The following is a 12413-nucleotide window of genomic DNA, read 5'->3' on the forward strand; positions in this document are numbered from 1 at the left end:
TATTTATGTTTTGTGTTTATATTTATGTGTTTATTAACTATATTGACATATTTTATCTTTGACTTGGTTGGTCTCTTTGACTGTTTAATTGCTTGTATTTACTTATGTCTTTACTTTTAACTATTTGTGTGAGCTTCAACAAATCTAGTATATCATCAGTCATTCAGGGATTCCTTTTTCTTCGATCTACTTTATCTATTGCGTTTTCTCCTGCTACAATGATGGTGTTTTTAAGAATTGTCCACGTATCTTCTATGACAATAATGCTTTATTGAAAACAACTCTAAATATTGACGACGCTTTTTTATGCCCTTGTCTTTAGTTTTTAAGCCATGATAGTCTTCTTCTTCCAGAACCACGTTTACCTTGGATCTTTTTATTTATGATCAAATGCAACAGCATATTTTTCCGAGTGCATCATAATGTAACCAAAGTATTCATTTTTTATTTAATATTCTTCTTCTTAGGGTTCAATTTGTTCCTCGCATTTCCGGTATATTCTTTTGTGGATGACTTTTAAAACAGCTTCAGCAGATGGCTCATTAGGCTTATGGCCCCATTAGACTTCCGCATCTAATAGCTTCAGCAGTTCTGCAGGAATTTCATCAAGTCCCGGTACCTTTCCATCCTTCATTTGTGTGATGGCTGACGTTATTTCTTCTGGTAGGATTTCGGGACCTGAATTTTCTTCAGTGGTGGGTTCTTGTAATGTTTTAAGGTCGTGGAAACGTCTCTCTAAGTATTCTTGGAGAAACTTTATATATTGACCGATTATTTTGCTTGGTTCATCCATGTCTTTGTCTACATATCTTATTTTTAGTAATCGTTTTAGGGTTCACGCCGCTTTTCCATATAGTAGTACTAGAAAGGTGTTACAAGGTGACATTCTAACTTAAAAGGTCAAAACTGAGGTCGTGCTGCAACGTTTCTCAGTTTTACAGACGTTATTCAAGCTCGTTTTATTCACTATGTCCAATATTAGCCTGTAACATTAAGTTACATTCTATTCCTTGATGTGCCATTAATTTTGACTCTCTAACATTCTACTTTTGATTCATCATTAATTTTGGTCGGCTAAGATGATTTGGTCATCATTATAGCCCAGGACATGAAGTATGTCGCTAATGTGTCTAGCTATCAATCCATACATGAACGGATCCACAAGATAGGAGATAAGACTATCCTAGAGACAAGACAGTATCAGAACAGATAGCCAACGGATAACCTATGCTGACACTGTATCTCTTCTCGGTATGTAGTTGTACGGAAAAAAATATGGAATCCCATAGATGCTGATATTATAAGATTCCTGGTGTTTGAAAGACTATTACTCTCATTAAGGCCTACAAGTGTTGATATCAAATAAATGTTCAAAGATTTTGATAAAGAATTTAAAAAAAGTAATTAATGTTCCTGTAACTATATACCAAAAACCATTAAAACAAAAAGTACTTACTTTGCTCCAAACCGTCCACTTTAATTTTAGATACGTCAACATTGGGCTCTACTTTAAACTTAATTGGGGTACTAGGTACCTTTTGTCCTCCGTAGTGAACGGTTAGTTTGTGTGTCCCCGCGAGAACAGTTTCATAATCCACAGTGTAGGTTTGATCACCGTGGTCAGTCAGTTTCAGAGGAACTTCTTCTCGGGTGCTTTCGTTGATTAAATGAACATCCACATCACCGTCGCCAGCTTGTCTGGAATATAAAATATTTTGTAAATATTTCAAAGATTTTTTTTATAAACAGATAATCTTACCTTGCATCGATGTTAAAATGAGTTGGAGTATTTGCTTTGACGCCATCTTGAAGACCAGGTCCGAAACACTGAACTCTAGCAGCGTCTAATGGTTCTTCAACATACACTCTGAACGGAGAGTTTTTCACAGCTACTCCTCCATAGTTTACTTGAACCGTATGTCTATTTGAGCTTGTAGGAGTGTATATACCTTCAAATGAGCCGTCATCCTTTTGAATTAACTTTACTTTTACATTATTCAAGTTTGCATCACAGACCTAAAAAACAGTTTTTTTTTTTTAAAGAATATTACATATCAGAAAAATATAAAATATATTAGAAAATATCTTAGAAAATGATCTTTCTTACCTTTACATCCAAGGGGGCAGGACCAGCTTCCCTAGTATCTATAACAAATTTGGTCGGAGTATTGGTGTGAACTCCACCTGACTGAACACCTGGTCCGCTAACATGGACTTTTTCAGGATAGTAATCTGTATGCGGCAAAATTTGAGCAATATACGGACTACCAGGAATGTCTTCATTGTCACATAAAATATGTACAGCGTATTCACCAGGTGCAGTAGGATAATATTTAACATCTGCTGAGCCATCGCCATTGTCAAGGCATTCTATTTTAGCTTGTGAAGGACCTTGTATACTAAAGCCTAAAGCTCCGGTTTCTCCATTTGTTTCAACTGTGAAAACAGCTGCGGAGCTGACTAATCCTCCTTTCAACCCCGGTCCATAGGCCTTAATAAGTGTTTCTTTATAGGGTCCCACATTAATTTCAAATGGAGATTTGTATATTTCATTTCCACCAAATTTGATCATAATAACGTATTTTCCTTCTTTTAGGGGACGATAAACGGCTTGATATGTATGCTCATCCACCTTTTTAATAGTACAGTTTTCATATATACCATCTGGACCTATTATTTGAATTTCTGGAACTCCTTCACCAGCTCCTTCAGTATGAATCTTAAAGTCGGCTTCATCCTTTACTCTAATGCCATGCGGCTGAAGCCCACGCCCGCTTGCTTTGACTTTGCGGGCATCTGATGCTGGGGAAACTCTTACCCCGAACGGACTATTTGGAATGGGTTTACCAGCGAAAAATATATTAACGGAATGTAGACCAAGAAGTGGGGAGACGTAGCCGCAGCGCCATACATCAGGAGCTGTCTGTTGAACCTTAACAGGAACGGTACTCTTATTTTCGGAGGGATCTAAGATTATTACTTCAGGAACACCATTTCCAGCATCTAAAAAACAAGGTTATAATTTAATTTGAGCAATATTTGTAAAACACTATAATATATGCCACATTTAAACATTGAAAATGGACGAAAAATTTACTCCAATTAAAAATTCCATTGTCTCTTACATTCAGACCATCAGAAGTGTAGAGGAACAATTCATACTAAACATATGTGTAGTTAAGTTGTTATACCTAAATATCCACCTGGCTATTAGTTTTTGTCTTTGGATGTGTTATGTAAGTTACCCTGGCTTTTTGAGTGTCACGAAGAGGGCATATGTTTGCCTTATTAGGTACCCTGGACTATCTATGCATGTAACAAGCGAATAGGGTGCGTACATAAGTTTTAATACTTTGGCTTCCCAATAAAAACTTGATTATGAGGTTGACATGTGAGTGCGAAAAGAAAGTGCTGATAGAGTCTTTCAACGAATGCCAAAAGCTCCTCTTTGTCGTTGGATTATTGGTAGCACTCGTAAAACCTTTTTAAAAATATTTTTATGAATATTTCTGAATGATGTTGACACATTAGATGGATTCTAATGTGTCTGGAATTAAATATAGCAAAGACAAAAACATGATAGTGGATAGGCAACACAACAATCATCCACATATAACTAAAATCGACCGGTTTGATTTTGTAAACTGTAACTTATATTTGGGATCACTCATGACAAACACAGGGTTATTGATTACAAAATATGGATGCGAATGGATAGATATATATATATATATATATATATATATATATATATATATATATATATATATATATATATATATATATATCAAAATATGGATATAAAAGGAAGCGAATCTTGGACGTTGCGCGAATCAGAAAAAAGAATGCAATGCTGCGAATTTGATGGACCAACCGTAGAACAAATAATTCTACATTTTAATACAACATTTAAAATATTGTAGACATGTAATGAGGTCAGATATAGACATTATGGAGAGACTCATCGCTCAAGGGAAGATAGAAGGCCTAAATATCTCAGATACAGAACGCAAAAGTACTGAAATGTAAGTAAGAAAGATAAACGATGAAAACCGATAGAAAAGTATTATGTGTATTATGAAAATACATAAAGTAGATTATAAAGGACGTATTTACAAAGGAGAGAAATACAACCAACTTCGTTCCATAATGGAGAGTATGGTTGAACGAAAAATGGATCCGGGAAAAAGATGCTCCTAGTTAAAAAATTAACAGAATGGATAAGTTACACATTTACTACTAAGAACCTCACAAGACAGAGACAAGTTTACCTTAATGATAATTGCCACTAACCAAACAACTAAAACTAATCTAAAAAATAAAAGAACAGAACAGTGATCAAGCACCCTAATACATGAGGAATTAATTTATTCAACACAACACTAAAATTAACAACCAAAGTGATAACAAATAAACTAAATAAAATTATAACACTAACAGAAGAACAACAAGGTTTAAGGTAGGGAAGATCATGCACCGACGATATATTTTAATGAGGCAAGTGCAAGAGAAAACATTAGAATACAACAAACCGGCATATTTATGTTTCGTGGACCTTAAGAAGGCATTTGACCGGGTTAAATTAAAGGACGTTATCCACTTATTGTACGCAAAGGAGATACCTTTAGGAATAATCAAAACGATCGAAAATATCTACCAAAACAACACAATAAAAGTAAAAGTAGAAGAAGAACTAACAGACCCTATTGAAGCTGGCAATGTGATAAAACAGGGAGATTCCCTGAGTTCTCTATTGTTCAACCTGATAATTGATGAAATAATAAAACTAAAAAAGGATACCAAATGGGAGAAAAACAACTTAAAATAATCTGCTATGCAGACGACACAATACTACTCAGGTTGCCGCAGAGCCTGGATGAAACAATATGGAGAACTAAAAATATCGGGAAAGAAGTTAAAGGCAGAATTTACAAAACAGTCATCAGAGAGAACTTATAAAGAAAAAATAGATACTTAACTTTTGGCTAACAGCCGAACCTTTTCTTTGAGCTCCTAAACAATCGAAACGTTAAATAGTAGTTACTCTAAAATAGCTAAGTATGTCACCGATGAAGTAGTTTAAATCCTCTAAACTTTTATCTAATCTGACTCTCTGTAGAATTTTACGTATTAAGGGAACTCATTAAATTGATACTTACTTTTGGTGAAAATATCAAAATAAGTAGGTCTGTTTAGATGAACACCATCATGCTGCAGTCCAGGCCCAGAGGCTGTAACTTTGGAGGCGTCTCCTGCAAATCCCTCCACTTTAACATGGTAAGGGCTCTTTGGTGAATTCCTCCCTGAGAAAAGAACGTATATTGTATGGATCCCTTCCATCTGTGGTTGATATGAAACTGTGTACGTCAAGTTCTTATCATTATTAAATTTAACATCTGCGGGTTCCCTTTGTCCCCGTGGATTCTCAACGATTACTTCTACGTCAGCACGTCCTGCGGAGAAGGTTTCAACAGTGAAAATAGCTGGAGCACCCACTACTGGGCCAGTGGGTTCAATACCTGGGCCATAGACTCGTACCCTATAAATAAAAACAGAATGAATAAAATTATTTTCTCTCGCAATATATTACCTAGATAAATTAAAGCTAATTCTTAATATTTTCATAAAATCAGACCAATTTCAAACACTGTATATTAACCGAAATATAGACAACCAACATTGCACTTCTACTTTTTAACTACATGTAGATAAAACAAAGAGTTTGATTGAAACAGCAGTGGCACCAGAGGTGCTCACAACAACAAATTAGAAACTGAAGCATTAAAAAAATAAAAAAAGTTAGACCAAAAGAATATGGATGGAGAAATATAAACAATGTTTAGACAAAAAGGAACAAGTTAGCTAAGAGTTTATGTTATGTTATGCATGGCATAGAAGGAGCTGAGTGTTGTATTTTGTATCAGAAAAAATGAAACTTAAAGGACTTCTATAATATCTCTGTAACATTAGCTATAATGTACAGCTGTGACCATTGAATAGTTTACACCCTTAGATATCTATATTTTATCTATTTTATTGTATTATATCTTTTTTTTATAGTAACCGATTTTTTCAATTTTTACCTTGTTTAAACGCACATTTTACGTCAAAGTTGCGTTATGCTGCCCGGACAAGTTGTCTCTCAGATAATCTAATATCATTTTGTTGTCCTGTGGAGATCTTCTGCCTTCTTGAACCAGCCAATCGTGCTATAGAGTAAAAATGATCCCATCTTTGTTTGATTTTCCATATGTAGGTACATATGTTTGGCAATTGCTCTTGTTTTTTGAGCGTCATTCAAATGCATTCTAGGCATTTTGGACGCGTTTAAGAGCTTTTTATTTTATTTTTCAATCCGAGCGAATTTTTTGACAAGCACTTTGACATTTAGCAAATCCGTTAATCCGTATGACATTGCAATTTTACAGCATTACAATGTAAAAATGAAGCTGCCAACTATTCAGTGACCGCAGCTGTACATCATTGAACGTTAAGTAAATAAAAAGAAAAAAGAAGGGTGAATGCATATTTCAGAAAAGAGAATAGGTACTTATATGGATGAGTTGAGTGAAAAAAAAAAGAAAAAAATTTAGAATGTGTTCATTACTTAAAGTCTAAATATCGCACTAATCGGTTTCAAAATGAGAGAGTATATGTTTAGGTATTTAGGATACATTCAACGCTGAAATGAAAATTGAGAGTGTTAAGGTTCTACAAGAAGTAGAAGAGGAAGTCCTCAAAGACATGGTTAAAGACAATTAGAGGGGACATAAACATGTCCCGTAAAGGTAATAATATTGTGGGGGTCCAAAAGTGAAACATACGGAGAAATGTAATTAGGGAAGTCAAAAGAACAGGGGATTTGTTCAAAAAGAATTATAATATTGAGTTTCATTGGTATAAAAATAATCACATTTTTATTGAGTATTTTTAGATGAAATGCTGGTTGTCTACATTCAGGCAATATGGTTAATGGTCCTCTACATTTTAATATTATATTTTTATGTAGGCATTAACCAAAAACCATTACATATTCCATAGATATTCTAAGGGAATCTTGATTAACTTTGAATTAAATGCATAACATATTTATAAATGGTAGAATATGATAAAGTATGATTGCTTATTTTTAGAGATTGGATTTTCTCAGAGTATAATTTTCTCTTTATTTTACAGGACTACCATTAGAACCTTTACATCTTTATGGAGTAATATTATTATTATATAAATATTGTATATGAGAAATATTGCACGATGTATGTCTACACCAAAAGTTTTGGAAGATTTAAAGGCACTATGATATTTGCTGCTACTAAGAAAAACGCATGTTTCAGTGAAAGCTATTTTAAGAATATTCAGTATTTTACCGTCAGAAACAACACATTTGTCTCCATTCTACTATCAGTACATGATCAGTACATAATCTTCTATTGGTTTGTTGTAATGGTGCCATGAAAAATGAATGTATTATCAAACGTAGTCTGTGGATCAGGAGGCTTTGTCGAGTACATTTTGGTTACTTTGTTTAATTTTTATAATTTAAGTTTGTAGTATGGATACTTATTGATTTGTGAGAGTTTACCATGAGTTCGCTCTGCTGAAGCCAAGAGGCAGAAATATGCATATTGCGAAACGCTGTTTCCTACGCTGTAATGAAATCAAACCTTAACTGTCTATTTTCTAACCTTTCTGATTTATATTCTCCAATTTGCTTAAGTTTTCCAATAAAATTAGCAACAATCATGTAATTTAATATTAGTTTAATAACATGTAAAGATTTTCATTCATGTATTTAGTGAATTTAAACATGTATCCCTTTGTAGCAGCACTGAAGATGGAATATTTATTCCGAAATCTTTCTGTAATTTAGTCCAAAAGGGTTTCTTAAATAAATAACCATTTATAAGGGATTTTTTTCTTTTTTGGTATATATGAGCCTACGAAATTAACTTGTAGAAAGAAAAAAATGATTAAAAATAAAGACAGGATTTGACTTCGAGCAGGAAGTAATTTAATTGAAACAGTTTCCATACACTGACGAACTTAGGAGAGTTATTTATTTATGCAAACTGAAGTTTAGGCGCGATATGAATTTTCAATTGATCTTGATATTGATGCTTTAGATTTAAGAAATACTTACTTATTTACATTTGTTTTAGGTCTTAACGGTGCACCAGGTTTGAGCTTGGCGTTGGGATACTGCGACAAATATGTCATCATGGATTGTTCGTCAATATTTGGGTTGACTATTTCTTCAGGCTTAATAAGTTGGGGAACGTTTAGCCAATCATCGGCGAGATTCATAGCCTCGGAGGCATTTTTCACTCCTTCTCGGTTGTCCCAGTCCTAAAATTTATAAAATATTTGGTTCTTTGTTCTGTTTGATTACATAAAAAGAAGTTAAAAAGAAAAATGAACTAATAAAAGATATGTTGCATTGTATTTGTTAGCCTTTAAATGATGTATTATACTTTTTAACATGAAACAAATGTGCCACTTGTATTACTTACTTGCCAATCTGGACATAATCCAGGAGCTACAGCATCAACCAAAGCACCGACTGCTTTTCCACTGTTCCAGTCTGTTGTGAAGTTTTTTATAGGTAAATCTGGAAGCTTCGTTTGAATCCAGTTCATCAGCCTATAAAGTAATAAAATCAATCAATTTATTTTGTATACACTATTGACTACAAAGCGCAAAATAATAAACTACAATGACGTAAATGAAAAAGAATACCAAGAACACTTTCTCTGACCCAATCAACAATATCTTTTGACATTTATTTTAACACCTATAAATTATGGAAGACTTAAAGCATATTTTTATATTTCCCAGTTCCTCTAGAAAGCACAACTGTTCAATAATCAAACCATGTCCAGTTTACATATGTACAATATACTTCAGTATATATATATATATATATATATATATATATATATATATATATATATATATATGCATGTATGTACTGTAATTTTCACGTGCGTATTCTATTATTATGAAGATATATTGTAAAAGGTACATTTTAATGCAAGAAGAAATGCAACTTTAAAATTTTCTCTCAAATTGAACACTAAACTTAAAATATTTTCTATCTTGTGTTATTGTTACATTATTAAAAGTATTAGTTTGTAGGAGTAGATATTTAACTTGTTCTATTTCTTCTTACTACCAATTTAATCATTCCGCCGTGTGTAAATAATGTGCCCATTGAAGATGTTTCTTTTTATGGCATTCCTTTATCAACCAATCCTCAAACATATACTGTTTACATTGTGTACTATAAAACAATTTAAACTAATTTAAACAGACCAACTATTATTGGTGATCGACCTATGTTGGTTAATCATTTGTTAGTCTGTTTTTTGAACTAACAGAAAAAGTGGATTTTAACCAGTCCGTATTTTCTCTATTTTATAGATATCATTAGTAAAATCAGTAAGTATTAGAATTTGTGTTTACTTAGTAGTATACGAGTAATATCCCGTTTTGTAATGTGGGACTTATGTACCGGGTGTGCCAAAAGAAGGGGTACGATCGAATATTTTGCGAAATTTACGATCGAAAAAGATAAAAAACCGTATTCAATATTTTTCAAAAATCTATCGAATCACACCAAACACGACCCCCAGTTCCACCTATAGGAGGTTCAACTCCCCCCATTTTTCTATTGCAGATTTGGAGTCCTTATGAAAAAATAAGCAAGTTCTATGTGAAACATTTGTCGAATTGTTAACAGATGACGCTATATAATTATATATATTTATATATATATATATATATATATATATATATATATATATATATATATATTTATATATATATATATATATATATATATATATATATATATATATATATATATTTATATATATATATATATATATATATATATATATATATTTATATATATATATATATATATATATATATATATTTATATATTTATATATATATATATATATATATTTATATATTTATATATATATATATATATATATATATATATATATTTATATATTTATATATATATATATATATTAAAAGAATTTTTAATATATATATATATATATATATATATATATATATATATACGATGAAAATTACTGAGCTCTCGAAAAGAACCGCGTTGAGAATTTAAAACTCGACGTTTCGGCACCCATTTTGGAGCCATTATCAAGAGTGATACGGTTCGGTTCGAGTTCGGGGTCTCAATCTGCCTACTCCCCTCAATCGAGACGTACCAGTATCGTGTTCTATATTGCAAGAACTGTCTCTCGGCACTGAGGTCTCAATCTGCCTACTCCTCAGTGTCGAGTGACAACCGGTCTTACCCTGTGTGGCTGCTTTTATACTCGCTGTATGCGCGGGAACGGTATGCGCTGACGTGGTCTGAACTGACGTGGCCTGAGCGGTGTGGGCGGGAGGTCGCTGAAGCAGGGGTCGCCATGTTGCCGGCAATCGTTTCGCGTCATCGCGCGTGTTCAAGCTGTTAGGCCGTTTTTCGATTTCGATAGCTTCACGAATGATTCTCGCTTTTAATGAGCGGATGGGAGCGATGGTTTTTGCTTTTTCGAAATCTATTTTGTGGCCTGTCTGAATATGATGTTGGGCTAGGGCTGAAGTGGTATCGGAATGTTTGACTGATAGAGAATGTTCGTAAATACGGTTATGGATTCGTCGGTTTGTCTGTCCTACGTATGTACGTGGGCAACTGGAACAAGGTATCTCGTAGACACCATGGTCTTCATTGGGGATTTTGTCTTTTACGGATCTGACGAGATTGGACAATTTGGAGTGAGTGGTGAAGATGGTTTTGATATTAAGAGGGATAAGAGTTCTACTGATCTTGTCAGTGACACCTTTAATGAAAGGTGGAAAGATTTTGGGTTGATCCGGCGGCAAGGTTTCTTTTTTGGATGGAATGGGGTTTAGAAGTTTTTGAATGCTTCTATTGATTTGGGTTTTGTGGTAGCCGTTTTGTAGGAGTGTTTCTCTTATTGAATTGATTTCGGATGACCTGTGATTGTTGTCGCTGGGTCTTATGAAACGGGAAATAAGAGTGTTGATGACTGAATTAAGTTGGGCGGGGTGATGATGTGACTGGGCATTGAGATAGCGGTTTGTATGAGTGGGTTTCCGGTACACAGAATAGTAAAAACTGTGAGGTGGATTTTTCTGAATAAGAACATCAAGGAATGGCAAAGACGCTTCAGACTCAACTTCCATCGTGAATTGAATGCTGGGATGTATTCCATTCAGGTGGGAGAGGAAGAGATCTAATGTGTCTTTACCATGGGGCCAAATGACAAAGGTGTCATCAACGTACCGTAACCAGCAGGTGGGATTGAGATTTGTTGAGATTTTCAAGCTATATTATATATCTTTGATAGTACTTTTGTTACTTTTCTCGCATGTTTCATCATTTCTACTGTTACTTTGCCGCTACCTGCTGATTTCCCATTTTTAACCCACTGATGGCTTCCTTTAATTCCTCAATGATGATCGGCTCTTCATCATTTTCTTCTAGTTAGTACTTCAATTATTTTTTCTGTTTCATATCTCTTTTCTTGTTCGCTATTAGTATTACCAAATCTTGGAAATGTTATCTCCATCCATTCATTATTTAATTTTTATTTATTAGTATTTTGAACACACATTTTAAAAAGTTTTAGACATTTGTTTAGAAAAATGACTTCCAAGTTAAGGGCGTGGATCGGACCATATTCGGAGCTCTCTCTAGAGAGAGATAGAGCATTTGAAGTAGTAAAAAGTACTTCATTGGCCAGCATTCTGGAACCTCACTTGATAAACGTAATTTGGAAAAATTTAATTCTTCTTAAGTTAGTCCAAATATCTCTGCTGGATAGTTTAAGAAGTTCAAAAAATAGTAGACAACCATTTAAATTTGATTTATGCCAGATGATGATTGCATAAAATATTTCTCTGTATACAGTTAATCACACCAGCTGTAAGTTCTTTTTTGATAAACGTTTTAATAAATCATTACCGGAGGAGAGTACTTACATTGAGAAAACAAACTATGGAAAAATGCTATGTGGAATTTATTTCAAAAAATAAGCGCTAGAGGAAATTTCTTGTATATTACTGTGAATGAAAAGACAGATGTATGAGGCAGGTATATAGCTAATTTCATGATTGAAATTTTGAACGAAAATTTCGAGAGAAAACTTTATTTTTCTGCCGTTAAAAAATTGGAAAAACAAACAATTTAACTATAAGAAGATTTATACAAGATAGTTTAGAACCCATAGAACCCAATACCAGTGAATAAAATAATTTTATTGCTTTCAGATGCTAGATGATAGAACTGGAGAAAAAATTGCACAAAATACGAAGATTTTGTGCAATTCTTCTTCTGCAACGTCTTCATGAAGAAAATCTGCATCCAT

The 12413-nt window shown here is 33.4% G+C and overlaps 1 protein-coding gene across 2 annotated transcripts in view; it reads right to left on the minus strand.

The window, feature by feature from the left end:
• Positions 1-12413, minus strand: part of cher (filamin A protein cher) — a 250920-nt gene that overhangs the window by 148653 nt on the left and 89854 nt on the right. For both annotated transcript variants that reach the window (XM_072546795.1, XM_072546800.1), the window contains 6 exons: positions 8511-8640; positions 8141-8346; positions 5160-5539; positions 2108-3003; positions 1760-2016; positions 1457-1698 (listed from right to left, as the gene is read on the minus strand). In XM_072546795.1, the coding sequence (XP_072402896.1) occupies positions 1457-1698; positions 1760-2016; positions 2108-3003; positions 5160-5539; positions 8141-8346; positions 8511-8640 (2111 nt within the window). The remainder of the gene's footprint in view (positions 1-1456; positions 1699-1759; positions 2017-2107; positions 3004-5159; positions 5540-8140; positions 8347-8510; positions 8641-12413) is intronic.

This window comes from Diabrotica undecimpunctata, chromosome 10 (genome assembly GCF_040954645.1).
Source record: "Diabrotica undecimpunctata isolate CICGRU chromosome 10, icDiaUnde3, whole genome shotgun sequence".
Taxonomy (NCBI): Eukaryota; Metazoa; Arthropoda; class Insecta; order Coleoptera; family Chrysomelidae; genus Diabrotica; species Diabrotica undecimpunctata.